We start from the raw sequence: 16,828 nt of genomic DNA, 5'->3' as shown, positions 1-16,828 counted from the left end.
CTCTGTCCCTGTTCCTGCCGTGTGTCCTGCTGCCACCAAGGGCATGGCCACGGCAGGGGCTGGTCTGGATACCCCAGAAGAGCCTGGATTTAGGGAAAACAGAACAAAAACAAAACAGGAGAAGTGTTGGTAATGGCTCCTGAAGTGGTTAGCAGATGTTTTCCTTCAGCTTTTAGGAGAGCCCCAGCCCAGGAGCTGGAGCATTGCTTCAGCCTCATTTTGGGGTGAGAGACAGCAGGTTGGGGTGGAGCAAAAGCATTTGGGAATTGGTGCCAAATGAGAAAGTGCTTTAAAAGGGAACAAATCCCAGGGAGCAGGGAGATGCTGGGAAGCAGAGATGGTTTGTTGTGAAGCATTACAGGGTATTGTGAGGCGGTGATGGACCTTCCCCATCAGTGGGAGGCAAAATAATCCCTGGAGAGGGTGGGAGAGCACTGAGGGAAAGCTGCTGCAGCAGCAAGGAGGGAAAACTGCCCAAAAGCAAGATAAAAAAAGGGATTTTCTAATGCAGCCTTGTGATTGAGCCTGTGGAGGCCAACGAGGCAGGTTGGGGCCGGGGACAAGTGGGTGCAATGGTGTGGGGCAGTTTGTGGGAGGCGAGGGGGTGATGCACAGTTGCTTCGAGATAATCAGAGGAGATAATCAGTGCAGAGAACAGAGCTATAGAATTCAGGAACTGGAATCATTCCCTACAGCCCTGGACGGCAGCGGTGTACAGCGACCTCCCCTCCCCAGAGCTTCCCCTGACCTCCCTCCCAAGTTATTTTTTTAACTCTCTATAAATTTAGGTCTATTTTAGTCTTTCTGCAGCGATGTGCCAGTGTCTGGAGAACCAAACATCCCTTGCTGCCCCCACCCCGTGGTCCCTGGATGCTAACCCGGGCGTGGTGGGAGCTGTGCCAGGGCAGGGCAGGGCTGGGCAGCAGGGCCAGCTCCGGCCGGCAGCCCGCGGGTTTAGCACTTTGGTTGGAACTCTCACCTGTAGACGCACTTTGATGTTGTTGCTTTGAAACTTTGGCAAGTGTAAACAATGTGTATTTAAAGAATTACAGAGAAACGACCCCCAGCCAAGCGTGTAAAGAGCTATTTTATGACTCGGTGTTGAATAAAGACTCTGGAGATCGAGCTGGGTTTTCACTCTCCCGGGGCTCACGCTGGACCCACACCAGTGACACCAGTTGCAGTTTGGGGCCTACTGGAAGTGTCCTCCTGACTCTCTCTGCAGGTCCAGGGGCTGCACTGGTCTGGCATCACGGGGCACAGGGACAAAGTGGGATACAGGGATACAGCATGGGGGGAGCACTGAGGAGGGAAGCCCTGGCACAGGGTGCCCAGAGCAGCTGTGGCTGCTCCTGAGTTCCTGGAAGTGTCTAAGGCCAGGCTGGACATCAGGTCTTGGAGCACCCTGGGACAGTGGGAGGTGTCCCTGGATGATCTTCATGGTCCCTTCTAACCCAAACCATCCCATGATTGTGTATTTCTTTCACTGTCCTCCTCCTCACCTGTAACCCACCAGACCCAAGTCTCCCCATATTCTCCCAGCACCATTTTCCTGTTTGAGTCCCCCCAAATGCCTGGATCCATCCTTGGAGCTGTCACACAGCTGCTGCCCTGAATCTCCTTCCATGAAGCAAAGTGGAAAATGGAAATACCCCATTGAGCAGAGCCAATTAAAATGTCAGTGAGCAATATCTGAGAGCTCCAAGCACACACAGGGGTGCTCCATCCTAGAAGCACTCCTGGGCTGTGCCTGGAGTCTGCCCTGCTCTGCAGCACAGCACCTGCTTTGAAATGGGCCAAAACCAGCCTGAAAGGTTCATTTCTAACCCCAGTCCTGAGGCCTCCCTGTGTGGAATGAAGCAGAGAACAGAGGGCAAACCCAACTGCCACTGAGACCAACTCGTTTTATTGTGGTGGAGCCTGGCTTCAAACTGCCCAGCAGAACAAAACACAAACCAGTATAAATAGGCCCCAGAGCCTGCCTGTGCTGGCTCCAGCCCGGGGGAGGGAATGCTCCTGAGGAGGGAAGGGTCCCCAGGGAGTGAAGGGTCCTCAGGAGAGGAGCCTGGGGAAGGAAGGGTCCTGAGGAGGGAAGGCTCCCGAGGGAATGCCCAGGCCAGTGAGGCAGCGCCAGGCAGGGCAGCTCCAGGGCTGTGGCTGCCAGTGCCAGGAGCTGCCTGTGACCGCCAGGAGCTGCCTGTGACCGCCCCCAGCCCAGGGCTGGCAGCTCTCTGCAGGGCCAGGAGCAGCCACCAATCCCCGCACGTTTCCAGGAGCTCTCAGTGGCTGTGGAGCTGGCAGCTCTCTGCAGGGGCAGAGCAGCTGCTGCTCCCCGTGGGTTTCCAGCTCTCAGTGGCTGTGGGGCTGTCTCCCTTGGCCAGGGAAGGAGCAGCTGCTCAGTGCCCATGGGACTGCCAGCCCTGGCCAGGGAAGGAGCAGCTGCCAATCCCTGTGGGTTTCCAGGAGCCCTCAGTGGCTGTGGGACTGCCAGCCCTGGCCAGGGAAGGAGCAGCTGCCAATCCCCACAGGTTTCCAAGAGCTCTCAGTGGTTGTGGGGCCGGGCTCTCTGCAGGGGCAGGAGCAGCTGCTCAGTGCCTGTGGGTTTCCAAGAGCTCTCAGTGGCTGTGGGGCTGGCAGCTCTCAGCAGGAGAAGGAGCAGCTGCTGGCTCCCCCAGGTTTCCAGGAGCTCTCAGTGGTTGTGGGGCCGGGCACGGGCGCGGCCGCGGGCCCCGGCAGCCCCGGCAGGCTCCACGCTGGAGCGCGGGTTGCGGATGGTCTCGTCCACGGACACGATGAGGCACGCGGCCTCCGAGGCGGCCGTCAGAGCGTTGATGCGCACCACGGCCGGCTCCCACACGCACGCCTGGAAATTGTCAGCGATGTCCTCGTTGGTCACGTCCACGCCGTACCACATCCCGCCCTGGGGACAGAGGGACAGGTCAGTGCCACAGCCTGCTCTGAGGGACAGAGGGGACAGGGATCAGTGCCACATCCCGGCCTGAGGGACAGGGATCAGTGCCACATCCTGGCCTGAAGGACAGATCAGTGCCACAGCCTGCTCTGGGGACAGAGGGACAGAGATCAGTGACACATCCCACCCTGGGGGACAGAGAGACAGGATCAGTGCCACATCCTGCTCTGAGAGACAAAGGGACAGGGATCGGTGCCAGATTCCACTCTGAGGGACAGCGATCAGTGCCACATCCTGCTGAGGGACAGAGGGAACAGGGATCAGTGCCATATCCTGCCCTGAGGGACAGAGAGACCCATCCCACTCTGAGAGGGCAGAGGGGACAGAGGGGACAAAGGGGACAGGGACTGGTCATGGGGCTGGGTGGGACTTGGGCCAGGCAAAGGTGAAGGGAGAGGCTGGAGCCTCCCTCACGTTCCACTGTGAAGGAAAACACAAGAAATCCAAGCTGAACAGCCTTTGCTTTCAGCCACCAGTGCCAGCAGTGCCTCATGAAGAGGAGGCTCCTTCCAGTTTGGGATCACAGAGTCACCGAGGCTGGAAAGGCCCTCCCAGACCATGCAGTCCCACCTGTGCCCCATCCCCACCTTGTGCCCAGCCCAGAGCCCTGAGTGCCACCTCCAGCCCTTCCTGGGACACCTCCAGGGATGGGCATTCCAAACCTCCCTGGGCAGCCCTACCATGAAGCTGCAGGAGCCTCCCAGGCCTGACTCCCCTCTGCTGCTGCCTCACTGCCTGGTTCTGCACCCTCATTTTGGGGCACCCTCCAAGCCTCACACCAGCAACAGGCTGAAACTGCTGGGAGTGACAGAACCCAAGGGACAACCTCCAAGCCCTGGAGCTGGGATCTCCACAAGACCTTCAGCCTGCAGCTCCTGTGTAAAACGCTTAGCTCAGCCAGCTCCTGCACTCTGCTTCCTTAAATGTTTAACACAGCAGCTCCTTCCTGACAAATGATGAGTTTTTAAGGAGCAAATCAGAACTCCCAGCTCAGGAAGTCACCTGACAGCTGGGATCAAAGGGAAATCAGCTCCTTTCCATTTATAGCCACCTGTGCCAGGCCCACACCTGATGTGAAACAAACACGGTGCTTAATCAAAGGGGACACGGCTCCAACACAGGCTCAGCTGAGCTACACCAGCTCTGACAGGCTCCAGGAGGGAACTGGGGACAAAAGAACCACACACACACACACACACACACACTGCCTCTGGGATGCCTGGGTGTCTGAGGCTGAAAGATGCAGCTGGTGTGTATTCTATTGCACCTGTCAGAGGTGGGGCAGTTCTCTGCCGTTCATTGGGCAATTTTCTTTATCTCTTCCACAACCAACCCTCCCTCCAGGAAATAATGTCTGTTAATGGGGCATTAATTATTAATTATCTGCTGTGAGTGTCCCTGCATGGCTGATCAAATTCCACCATTCCATGGGGAGATGCTCCGCCCAGGGGAGGAGCCAAGCATTCCTACCTGGATCCAATCTGAGGTTTGGGACACCCCAGCAGCCTTTGCCCACTGCATTGCCAGAGGAGCAGCTTTCTGCTGCCCTGCATTGCCAGAGGGAGCCCAGGCCCATCTCCAGCAGCCCTGGAGCTGCAGAGGAAAACTCCCCCCTTGTGCAGGATCCCTGCTGCAGCAGAGCCACAGCTGGCACTGCAGGAGGGCTGAGCCCCCATGGGATGGGGCTGGGACACCTCCCTGACACACAGGGGGCCAGGTCCATTTCTAATTCTGTCAGGGTTGTTTTGTACTATTGCACTTGTATTTTTAATTTTCCTAGCAAAGAACTGTTATTCCTATTGCCATATCTTTGCCTGAGAACCCCTTAATTTCAAAATTACAATAATTCAGAGGGAGAGGGTTTGCATTTTCCATTCAGGGGAAGTCCCTGCCGTCCCCAGCAGCCACCTGTCTGTTCAGGCAGGCCCCAGCCATACCTGGGCGTGCTTGGCGCGCAGCTTGTTGAGGATGTTGGTGGCGTCGAAGCCGGCGTTGTCGCACAGCTGCCGGGGGATGATCTCCAGGGCCTTGGCGTAGGCGCCGATCAGCAGCTGCTGCTTGCCCGGGATGGTGCGCGAGTAATCCCGCAGGAACTTGGAGAGCTCCATCTCGATGGCGCCGCCGCCCGCCACCACCGAGTCGTTCTGCAGGGAGGGACAGGGACAGCACAGGGCTCTGTCAGGGCTCTGCAGGCTCCTGGCAATGCACAGCCCATGGCAATGCACAGCCCTGCGAGCCCACAGCAATGCACAGCCCTGCAGGCATGGCAATGCACAGCTCCTAGCAATGCACAGCCCTGCCAGCCCACAGTAATGCACAGCCCTGCAGGCTCCTGGCAATGCACAGCCCATAGCAATCCACAGCCCTGCAGGCTCCTGGCAATGCACAGCCCTGTCAGCCTATGGCAATGCACAGCCCTGCAAGCTCCTAGCAATCCACAGTTCTGCCAACCCATGGCAACCCACAGCCCTGCCAGTCCACGGCAATGCACAATTCTGCCAGCCCATGGCAATGCACAGCCCTGCCAGCCCACAGCAATCCACAATTCTGCCAGCCCATGGCAATGCACAGCCCTGCCAGCCCACAGCCCTGGTGCTGCTGTCCCTGAGACTGTCCCTGAGCAGCAGCAGGGACACACCAAGAACCTCCAGTGGCAGGTGCAGCAGCTCAGCCCAGCTGTGCACAGGACAAAGGGGGGTTTGGGGACACTACACCCAAAGGAAGGGATGGCAGCTCACTCCCAACTCCCAACCTCACTCGCATCAAGCGTCCAAAACTAAAGCTATTGGCAGCAGCACCTTGCAGTTCAGTTCTTCTGCTTTTTCAAGAGGAAGATCAGGATGTTCTTTCTAAAAGCAACACCTCCAAAACTCCTGACATGCTTCTCCCCAGCCCCTCAGGACATGCAGCCTCAGAGATGCTTTTAACAAGAAGCCCTTCCTACAGCAACACGTTTTTCTGAACCCAGAAACATCCACAGCTTGGCAGTGTGACCCAGGATCAAACACACATCCAGAGAGGCCACAGGACTTCTCTTGGTGCCCCCAGCCTGCCCTCAGAGCCAGGGGACTGTCATGCCCTCAGACTGGGTACCAAGAGAGGGGCAAGTGGCTCTATGGACATGGACACACATGTTCCATCAATCTGCTGTTCCAGCTCCTGAAGCTCCACCCAGTACAGCCAGAAGCCTGCTCCCTTTAAGGTGAAGAATGGAGCAAGCACGAGGTAGAGCTGCACAGAAGTGCAGGCAGAACCCAGGCGTGCCTGGAGAGCAGCTGCAAACACTGCCAGAGCCACGCTGAGCCAGCCAAGGAACTGCACTCGAGTGACTCCACGGGACGTGCTCACCATGCAGAGCCCTCAGCCAAGGCCTGCTGTGTGTGTGAGGTGTGCAGGGAGGGCAGGGCAGGGGCCAGGCTCACCTTGATGGCCCTCCTGACGATCATGATGGCGTCGTGCAGGGAGCGCTCGGTCTCCTCCATGAACTGCTCGGCGCCCCCGCGCAGGATGATGGTGCACGTCTTGGCCTTGGGGCAGCCCGTGAAAAAGTTGTACCTGCCACAGGGAGGGTGGGCATGGAGAAGCTGCTGCATTGTGGGACAGAGCCAGCCCCGCAGCCGTGTCCCTCTCACAGCCCCAAGGGACCAAGGAGGAGCAGGGCCAGGGAACATTGAAGTGACGTTCCAGGTAATCCAGGAAAATCCGTTCTCTTCCTGCTGCCAGGGGCTCACACTGAACTGGTGCTCCCAGTTTGCACTTGGCAGGAGCACAGAGGGCAGCAGCCAGCCCCAAACAGGACTGGAAGGACCCCAGGGTACCATCCCCAGCTTCTCCTGCACTGGCAGGGAAGGGTCAAGGTGGAACATCACAGAAGAGCCACAATCAACCCCAAAATGTGGTGGTTTTCCATTACAAATGTGACAGTACCACTGTGCTTTTTACAAGGCACTGCAGAATAAACACGTGTTTTTCAAAGCTTTTACAAGAGGTAGGATCTCAGTGAAATCTTGCTCCTGCCCCCTCCCCCAGCCTCAAAAAGCAGCTTCTGGCTACAATAAAATATACAATAAAATATACATTTTCTAACAACCTTGTTTTCAACTCAACAGCTTGAGAGATGTTGACACTGCCAATGCTCTGACCCCAACTTTTCCACCTGCTATGAGAGGGCTTGCACAGCATCAAAGGTTTGCAGCTGGTGTTTTTTACCTCTCTCCCCCAATCTGGGTCTCCTCAAAGAGCTCACAGCGGCCCAGCACATCATCCGACAGGGCATTGACACTGGTCTGGATGGATCCCCCACAGGCCTGCAGGGAATGGGGACAAACATGGAATTAGCACTGCTGACAGCCCACACCAACCTCCCAGCAGGCTCCACTCTCCAGGGACAGCCCAGATGCTGAGCTGGTGCAAACCCATCCTGCAGATTCAGGAAAACCTTGCTCCCTCCTTCCCCTCTCATGGATCCAGGCCAACCCTCAACAGCAAAATAAGTTTATGCAGCTTCAAGGAGCTGACTCACAGGCTCCAGAGTCCAGGAGATAAACAAAGAAAGCTCAGGAAAAAACCCACTCATGATGGAACAGGTAAAAACACAGGAAAATAAATCTCTACTGATGCACTGATCAGATCTTTATATGTAACACCAGGCTGCCAGGGTGTGAGTGCTCACCCCACGAGGAACAGCCTTGTCCTTTCAAACCCTTGTGAGGAGCAGTGAGAGCAGTTTGGGAATGCCCAGCCTGGGATGCCAGAACTTTCCAAAGGCTTTCCTCAAGGCAGGGGAGCTCACCATCATGGTCCTCTTGAGGTCCTCCTCGGGGACACGGCCGGCACAGAACATGTCCCTGTCTGCGAAGTACTGCGTGGCCACGTCCCCAATGGGCAGCTTGGACAGCACCACCTTGGCTCCTGACTTGTGGATTTTGTCCAGTTTGTCATACAGGATGTTCCACTCTGCATCCACGATGGCCTGGTAGTCCTGGAGGAGGACAGGGGACAGGTGTTCCTGTGCCAGAGGATGCCCCATGTGCAGCCCTGGCACAGAGTCACGAGGGAGGGCCCTGTCCCATGGCACTGCCCAATGGCTGCTGCAGCCCCAGGAGCTCCTGCAGCTCTGCAGGCATGCTGGGTCAGCTGGCCCTGCAAGGCCCAAGGCAATCACCCAGAGCTGGTGGCTCAGCACAGCTGGGGCACAGGGACAGCTCAGCAACGTGTCCTGACCCTGCTGTGCTTCTCAGCCTGCTGGACCCCGGGCAGCACAGCCCACCAGGTGTTTGCAAAGGTGAAGGACGGGCGAAGGCAAACTCATTTATCATGGAATGGTTTGGGTGGGAAGGGACCTTTGAAAAGCCATCCAGTGCCACCACCTGCCATGGGCATGGACACCGTCCACTATCCCAGGTGGCTCCAAGCCCCATCTAAACTCACCTTGACACTCCCAGTGATGGGGCAGCCACAGCTGCTCTGGGAATTCCAGCCCAGCCCCTGCCCACCCTCCCAGCCAGCAATTCCTTGCCAAGATCCCAGCCCAATCTCCCCTTTCCCAGCGGGAGCCATTCCCTGGCTCCTGTCCCTGCAGGCCTTGTCCCCAGTCCCTTTGCAGCTCTCCTGGAGCCCCTCCAGGGACTCTGAGGATTCCCTGGAGTTTTCCCTTCTCCGGGGGAGCATTCCCAGCTCTCCAGCCTGGCTGCAGCCCTCCCATCTCACCCCTCCCAGGGGATGAGCAGCCCCAGGTGTGACAGGAGGAGGAAGCAGGCCAGGGCAGCTCTTACCTCCACAGTGTTGACTCTGACCTCGGCGTTGTCCTTCTCAGCCTTGAGCTCCAGCTCCACGTTGAGCAGGGCGATTTTGGGGGACTGGTACTTCTTGGGCTGCATCTCAAAGCCAGCGTAGGAGAAGGTTTTCTTAAAGGCAACTCCAGCCACCAGCTGTGAGTCCTGGAACACAGGGATTTGCCTCAGGCTCAGCCCCCAAGGCTTCCTGCACAGGGTTAATAATAACTCCCACAGGACACTCCCTGCTTCCAGAGGCCTCATTTACAAAGCCTTCCCTGCACTGTCTCCTTTGATTAACCCACTTTTAGAGGAAATAAGCAGCAAGCATTTCTTTCAGCTTACAAAAGCAGATTCCTCTCTACCCCTCAAAACTCCACAGCCAAAAACTCCTCACACAACCTGAAGATCAAGGAACAGAGCCTTCAGTTCTCTCCCTGATCTCTCTCCCATTCCTCCCCTTTGAACTTTTGGATATTTCTCATCTACAGCCCCACTGGGGGCTGGTTTTTGCTCTGGTTTGTCTTTCCAAGCTCCACCACCACCTCCTGGATTTTCTGTAGCAGGACAGCCCTGTCCAACACCATTCCCTGGCATGAGCTCCTCCATTTCCTGGGTAAAGAAATCAGGATCTGAATCTCCCTATCCACAGGGGCTGTCCCACAGCCAGGATCAATCCCTACCACATATGCAGGTGCAGTCCCAGACACAACAGGTTCTCCAGCACTGAGGCATAAACCACACATCCCACCTGCCCTGCCCACCACTGAATCAGCTTCATGAGGTTTGCCTTGCATTTTTCCCATCCCAGTAATCCTACATGCAACCAGGACTTTTGGATCCAGAAGTAACAAAGACTTCCCACAAAAAAATAATATTTGTAGAAAGATAGATGGAATTTCATCAGTAAGAACTTTTGCTGCAGTGAGGTGAAGAGTGTATTTAGCTCAAAACCAAGAAACCCTACCTATGGAAAAGAAACCCTGCTGAGTTTCTTCCTCACACCAGCAGCTTTGCTCCACTCTGGGAATTCCCCAACAGGCACTGTCAAGCTAGGCTGCACTTCTGCTAGAGGCAAGGCACCACCAGAGCTGGGATCTCTGTCTCCCACCCCTTCAGGACGGCTCCAGCACTTACTTCCAGAGCTCCTCCCTGCACCTTCTTTATCCCAATCATCTTGAGCTGCAACAAGTCATCCAACATCATCACAGCATCTACAACCATCTTGGAGAAAAACTCCTTGCTCTGGGAGATGAGCTTGGAGCTCAGGGCTGTGGCTGCACACTTTTCCAGGAGACTCCTCTGCTCACTGCAGGAAGGGAAGGAAAGGAAAAACAAAGGTTTGGTCACCTGCCAGACCTTTTCACAAGCCCCAAACACCGTATCGGGCTTTGTTAATCACAGCTTTGGTTGGAAAATAACTTTAAGATAATTCAGTCCAGAACTGCCAAGGCCACCAGTGCCCCATGTCCCCAAGTGCCACATCCACAGGGCTTTGAAATCCCCCAGAGATGGGGACTCTACCCCTGCCCTTTCCATGAGGAATGTCCCCAGTGCCCACCCTGAGCTCCCCTGAGGCCGTTCCCTCCACCCCTGTCCCTGTTCCCCTCCTGGCAGGGGCTGTGCAGAGCCACAAGGGCCCCCTGAGCCTCCTTTGCTCCAGGCTGAGACCCTGCCCAGCTCCCTCAGGGATTGTGCAGCCCCTTCCCAGCTCCCTCAGGGATTGTGCAGCCCCTTCCCAGCTCCCTCAGGGATTGTGCAGCCCCTTCCCAGCTCCCTCAGGGATTCTGCAGCCCCTTCCCAGCTCCCTCAGGGATTCTCCAGCCCTTCCCAGCTCCCTCAGGGATTCTGCAGCCCTTCCCAGCTCTGTTCCCTGCCCTGGCCATGCTCCAGCCCCTCATGGTCTGTCTTGTCATGAGGGGCCCAAAATCCTCTCTGACAGAGGCAAAGATCAGCTCCCTCCTGTCCATGGGGAGAACAAGGCACAAATCCCAGACTGACAAATCCCAGTTTCCTTTTCAGAGCTCGAGCATCAGCCCAGCACTGACTGACTTTCATGCACCTAAAATCAGAAAAGAGCAGGTGCCTTCCTTCATCACAAGGCAGGAAGATGCTCCTGAAACCCTCCAAAGGCAGGGTTCACATTCCCTGAAGTACTAACTCAGGTAATACACGTGCAGCAGTGGGTGACACAGAGACACCAGGGAGATGTGGATCCAGCTGCCAGGCTCTGTCTGTCCCCCATGGGAACCACTCTATTTCCCATCACAGGACCACATTTGGGTCTTTTTTTTTCCCAGAATTTTTTAAGAATTTGGTTTGGACAACCCATTTTAGTTTATTCAAGATGCTTATGCAGTTGAAATATTTCTAATTAACTGCAGGTATCAGCTAGGTCAAGTGGACAAGAGCTTAAAATCCAGGGAGAAAAGGAACTCCAGCATTCTCAGCTCAGCTGAAGGGATCACAGCTATGAGCTATCTACCTTGGTGTGTGACAGCTAAAAGGGGATCTGATCCTCAGGGAATGCTGAGATCTAACACTGCCACTGACTGCAGCAAGAGCTCCAAGAGTCCACAGCAGCAAAAAAGAAATCAGGCCACTTATTTTGGTGCCCAGCTTCCTCCATGAGCACTGGGAAACACTGCCCTACATCATCCCTGCAGCCAGGTGGGAGCACAGCACTGCCCCTTCAGGAGCAGGGAATTCCAGGGGAACTGGGAATAACCCCTGGTGGGGCTGCAGGTCCCAGGAAATGTCAGCCAGAGCCACAGAATGCAGGAGCACCCTCACAGCAGTCAGAGCCCAGAGCACAACCATGTCACCTCTAAGGAGAACTTACTCTTTATCCTCCTTCTTCACAGAGACAGCAATGTCTTTGATCTTGTTCACAGCCTGGCAAAAAGGCAACAGCTGGATTAATGATTTATGCTCCAACCTCTCTCTTTTTGTGTTTTATCTTTTGTTCCCTGCACCAACGTCACTGAAGCTCCAAGTGTTTAATTATTCCACCCCTGCCAGTACAATAGTTCCAAGGAATACACCAATATCTGAGGAGGGGGAGGAGGATCAGAGCTGCTCTGCTGCTTCTGTTTTTCAGCAGAGATCCTGGGAATCAAAGGGCTATTGAGGAGTGAACCTCCAAAAATCAGCTTAATGGGACCAAGAGGCTCCAGAAAACACACAGGTTACTAAGAAGCAGCAGAGAACAGGAGGAGCAGGGGAATGGGAAATGAGTTTTTACATTTATTCCTTGGGAGAAAACCCAAAGGAAGAGAGAGCACTCCAGAGGCAGGGACTGCTAACAGCAGGCCTGGCACAGGAGGGGCAGTGCTGCTGGCAGGGGGCAGCAGAGGTGGCTGCTGGCACTCCCCACGCTGGCACAGACACGTTTTATGAAAAATCCTTTCCTTAGGATTTTTCCTCCTGAGAAGCTGAGAGGCCTCAGGAACAAAATGTAAACAATGGTTATCTGCTGCTGTGGAATGCAACAGGTGCATCTGTGATTGGTCTCATGTGGTTGCTTGTAATTAATGGTCAATCACAGTTAGCTGGCTTGGACTCTGTCTGAAACACAAGCTTTTGTTATCATTCTTCCTTTTTCTTAGCTAGCCTTCTAATGAAATCCTTTTTTCTATTCTTCTAGCATAGTTTTAATGTAATATATAACATAAATAATAAATCAGCCTCCTGAAACATGGAGTCAGATCCTCATCTCTTCCCTCATCCTGGGACCCCTGTGATCGCCATCACATGCACACCCATTCCCCAGTGGGCTGTCCCTGGCCCTGGCAGGGTGTCCCTGGCCCTGGCAGGGTGTCCCTGGCCCTGGGGCAGGCCCTGCTGTCCCCAGGGCACCGTGTCCCTGTGCCTCACCAGCTGCGTGGCCGTGCGGAAGGCGCGGATGATGATCTGGGGATGGAGCCCCTCCTCCACGTAGGGCTTCACCTGCTTCAGGAACTCAGCTGCCAGCAGGGTCACAGACGTGGTGCCATCACCCACCTGCAGGGACAGGGGACCATGCTGTGACATCCCCACGTTGTGACACCCCCACGCTGTGTCACCCCCCGAGAGCAGCTGCAAAACCACTCCAGAGCTTCCAGGGAAACCAGAGCTCAGGATTTTCTCTGCTCACAGATTTGTGGCTGAATTCCTCAGTGATTCAGAGTGGTCTGGATGGGAAGGGACCTCAAAGCCCATCCAGTGCCACTCTCTGCCATGGGCAGGAACATCTACTGCCATCCAACATTGCTCCAAACCCCGCTGAACCTGGTCTTGGGCACTGCCAGGGATCCAGGGGCAGCCACAGCAAATCTGGCAATTCCAGCCCAGCCCCTGCCCACCCTCCCAGCCAGAAATTCCTTGCCAAGATCCCAGCCCAATCTCCCCTTTCCCACTGGGAGCCATTCCTTGGCTCCTGTCCCTGCAGGCCTTGTCCCCAGTCCCTCTCCAGCTCTCCTGGAGCCCCTTCAGGGACTCTGAGGATTCCCTGGATTTTTCCCTTCTCCAGGGGAACATCTCCAGCTCTGCCAGCCCGGCTCCAGAGCAGGCAGAACAAGCCCCAGCACTCCCAGAGCAATTCCCAGAGCTGACACTGAGCCAGGGCAGCAGTGGCACTCAGGCTGCTCCCTGTTCACCCCCAGGCACAGCCAGGCTCCCCTCCCACCTCGGCATCCTGGGACTTGGCAATGTCCACCAAGGTCTTGGCGGCCGGGTGCACAACGTCCAGCAGCTTTAGGATGGTGGCCCCGTCATTGGAGATGGTGGCTTTGCCTGGGGGTCATGGAGAAAAGGAAGTTAAAGGCAGCTTTACACCAGCAGGGGCAAGCCCTGTCTCTGGGGGCTCTCAGGAGATCCCAGCAGGTTCCTCTGCTCCACCAGAACTGAGTCCTGTCAGCCCATTTCTGGAGCAGGTTCAGTGAAGTCAGTCTGAGCACAGAACAACTTTCCACACCAACACAGGTTTGGAATTCACTTCCCTCTTCTCAAAGGCCTCCCCAGACAGACAAAACCATATTCTAGTCTGAGACATCCATGAACAAAGAGTCTAGAAATCCTATTAGTTATCATAGGAGAAATTTAAATCCAATTATCCTTTTGAACAAGGATTTATTAACAGTTCCTATCTGTAAAAACTATTTAAAGACAATCCTAAGCCTTTTCACTCCACCCTTCAGTAACAAAAATAATAAATAATGAGTTTGGTGACTTCATACAGGTCTTTTCAAGAGTGATGGCAAAGCTCATCTCTTAAATCACACTCCAAAAAAAAAATTAAAAATCAACCCAGGAACATCCACTGACCTCACACTCAGCCACAACTGCTGAGAAACTCCACAGGTGTCATGAGCCTCATTTAAAAATAGAGATGACCAAAACTGCCTGAAGCAAGGTTCAAGCCTCTCTGCTTCTCCTGTCTGGCACAGATTTACACTGGATGCATCCAACTGATGCCTCAGGTTTAGCTTTTCTATTTTTCACATTCTGTGCTGCTTTAGTGTGTGGGTCTGGGCTTCATATTATGGGACAGTGACAAAACAATTCCTGCTCCAGCTGGGCACCAAGGACAAATGATCCAAATCTCAGCCCAAGAGCACAAACACTGTGGGCTGGAGAGAGAAAAACAAGCAGGGTGGGACTGCCTGGGCTAAAGCTGGAACGGGACAATGAACTGCAAGGTGCAAATGGAGCAGAACTGATCACAGTGACAGACCCCAGGAGCGCTCGTGCATTTTGGTTCATCTTGGGTTCATTTTGGGACCATTTTGGGTCATCCTGGGTTCATTTTGGGACCATTTTGGTTCATCTTGGGTTCATTCTGGGACCATTTTGGGTCATCCTGGGTGCAGCCCTGGCTGGGCTCTTGTGCTGCCCAAGGTGGATCCATTGAGGAAATCCTTTTAATAAATTCCTGCTTTATTCTTTAACTCTGGTCTCTCTGTCCTATGGCAGCCTTCACAAGGCACCACATTCCCCCAGACTCCGCATCTCCCCAGGGGAGCAATCGGGGAATCCTCAGGCTGGACTGGCAATCCTCCTGCTTCCTACAGGGCACAATGAGGTGTTGTAGTGACACTGAGAGTCACAGTCTCACTCTGCTGTGAGAGCCGAGCCTGGCAGGGGCTGGGGCTGCTGGGGCTGCCCCAGATGGGTTTGGGTGCCCCAGATGGCCCAGCCAGGCTCAGTGGTGCCCAGCACACACACCGTACCCACCCCTGTCATCCACGATGAGCTTGTCCATGCCGCGCGGGCCCAGCGTGGTGCGCACGGCCTCGGCGATCACCTGGCAGGCGTTGATGTTGCTGACCAGCTGCGGGATGCCCTGCGAGGTGTCCGTGCCCTCCTTCAGCAGGATAACCGGTGTTGGCTGCAGGGGAGCACAGCACGGCTGTTAGCCTGAGCCCAGGGACCCACAGAGAACTCCTGACAGCCCACAAGACAGGAGAGTGCAGGAACAAGGGCAAAAATACAGACTCGGTGTAATTCCTCTGCCCCACACCACCCTGCTGCTTTCCACTGCTCCCACAGCACTGGGAATTCACACAACTGCTCACAACAGGCTCAGGGACACACAGGGACTGTCCCAAAACCAACGGGGATTCTTTGGGGCAGAACCACTGAGGTTGTGGCCTGGACGAGACAGAGCGTGCAGGAACTACAGAGACACTGAGGAACCAAATAAGTCTGGGTGGCGGAAGCACCAGAGCAGCTGTGGCTGCCCCAGCATCCTTGGCAGTGCCCAAGGCCAGCCTGGACAGTGGGAGGTGTCCTTGCCATGGCAGGAGTGGCACTGGATGGGATTTAAGGTCCCTTCCAACCCAAACGATCCCATGAGTGCTGCACCCATCTCATAGGCAGAGCTCAGGCAAAGCCCAAATGCTGCCCAAATTTGGGATGCACTGGCACAGAACAGCTGCCGGGAGGCACAGAGCAGAACTGAACTGTGCTTGGTGCAGTGAGGGGCATAGGCACAAGAAAAGGAGCTACTGCACAGGTTCAGTGATGGGCACAAAGAACATCCTTGGGATCTGCAGCATCCCTCCTAGGAGGAGCTGGGCCTGCTCAGGCTGCAGAAGGGAAGGCTGAGAGGGATCCCATCAATCCATACACATCTCTCCGAGGCAGTGCCAAGAGGTTGGTGCCAGACTCTTTTTGGTGATGCCCAGTAACAGGACATCAATTAAAACACAGGAAGTTCCACCTCAACACGAGGAAGAACTTCTTGCCATGGAGGGTGACAGAGCCCTGGGACAGCTGCACAGGGAGGGCCTGGAGTGTCCCCCCCAGAGACATCCCAAACCCACCTGGAGACACTCCTGTGCCACCTGCTCCAGGTGACCCTGCCCGGGCAGGGGGTAGAGCCGAATAATCTCCAGCCCTGACTATTCTGTCACCCCTGAAACTCGGAAAGATTCTGTGGAATAAACCGCACAGCTTTCCTCCACACCCAGCAGAGCAGGAACCCCAAGGGAAAAGGACCCGTTTGTCCCCGGGGAAACCAGGCTGGACACACCTCCCGCATCACCGCGGGGCTGGAGCCGGAGGGGGCTGCGGGGACCAGGACCGGGCCGTGGGGAGGCTCCGGAGCGGGAAGGAGCTCGGGGCTGCCCGCTGCCCGCTCCCGTCCATGCAGCCAGCGCAGTCTGGCTCCAGCTCCGGCTCCGGCGGGCGCGGCACTGCCCGGGTACCGCCAGGCCTGCGCGCCGGGGCGGCTCCATCCGCGCGGCCCGGCCCGCTGCGACCCCGCCACAGGCGCTCCCTGGGGCCCGGCGGGAGAGCCCCGGGCCGGGCAGGGCGGCGGGACGCGGGGACAGCGGCGGATGGCGGCGGATGGCGCGGATCACTCACCATCATCTCGGCGGCTGCTCGCTCCCGGCCCCCCACAATGCACCGCGCACGCCCAGAACCTTCCCGGGGGCGGGCCGGGGGAGGGATCACAATGTGGCAGGGAGGGAAGAGGGCGCGCAGCGTGCGGAAATGTGATGGGTCACAATTTGGCAGCGAGCGCCGCGGTGACAGCGAGCTGCCCGCGCCGGCTCGCGCGTGATTGATGGCGGCGCAGACCAATAGGAAGGAGTGCGGT

General features: G+C 56.0%; 1 protein-coding gene across 1 annotated transcript; it reads right to left on the bottom strand.

The window, feature by feature from the left end:
- Window positions 1-2,680: 2,680 nt before the first annotated feature.
- CCT7 (chaperonin containing TCP1 subunit 7) lies at window positions 2,681-16,693 on the bottom strand. Its single transcript, XM_054290757.1, has 12 exons — window positions 16,594-16,693; window positions 14,959-15,112; window positions 13,412-13,518; window positions 12,622-12,747; window positions 11,588-11,640; window positions 9,883-10,054; window positions 8,746-8,910; window positions 7,764-7,952; window positions 7,181-7,278; window positions 6,394-6,526; window positions 4,909-5,115; window positions 2,681-2,920 (listed from the first exon to the last, which is right to left on the bottom strand). The coding sequence occupies exons 1-12, from the start codon at window positions 16,597-16,599 to the stop codon at window positions 2,690-2,692; spliced, it is 1,641 nt and encodes a 546-aa protein (XP_054146732.1). The 5' UTR covers window positions 16,600-16,693; the 3' UTR covers window positions 2,681-2,689.
- Between the last annotated feature and the right edge of the window lie 135 nt (window positions 16,694-16,828).

The sequence above is a fragment of the Melozone crissalis genome, unplaced genomic scaffold (assembly GCF_028551555.1).
Source record: "Melozone crissalis strain CALT ecotype California unplaced genomic scaffold, PUWL_Pcris_2 ptg000006l_1, whole genome shotgun sequence".
Taxonomy (NCBI): Eukaryota; Metazoa; Chordata; class Aves; order Passeriformes; family Passerellidae; genus Melozone; species Melozone crissalis.
This window is presented reverse-complemented; position numbering and strand designations above follow the sequence as displayed.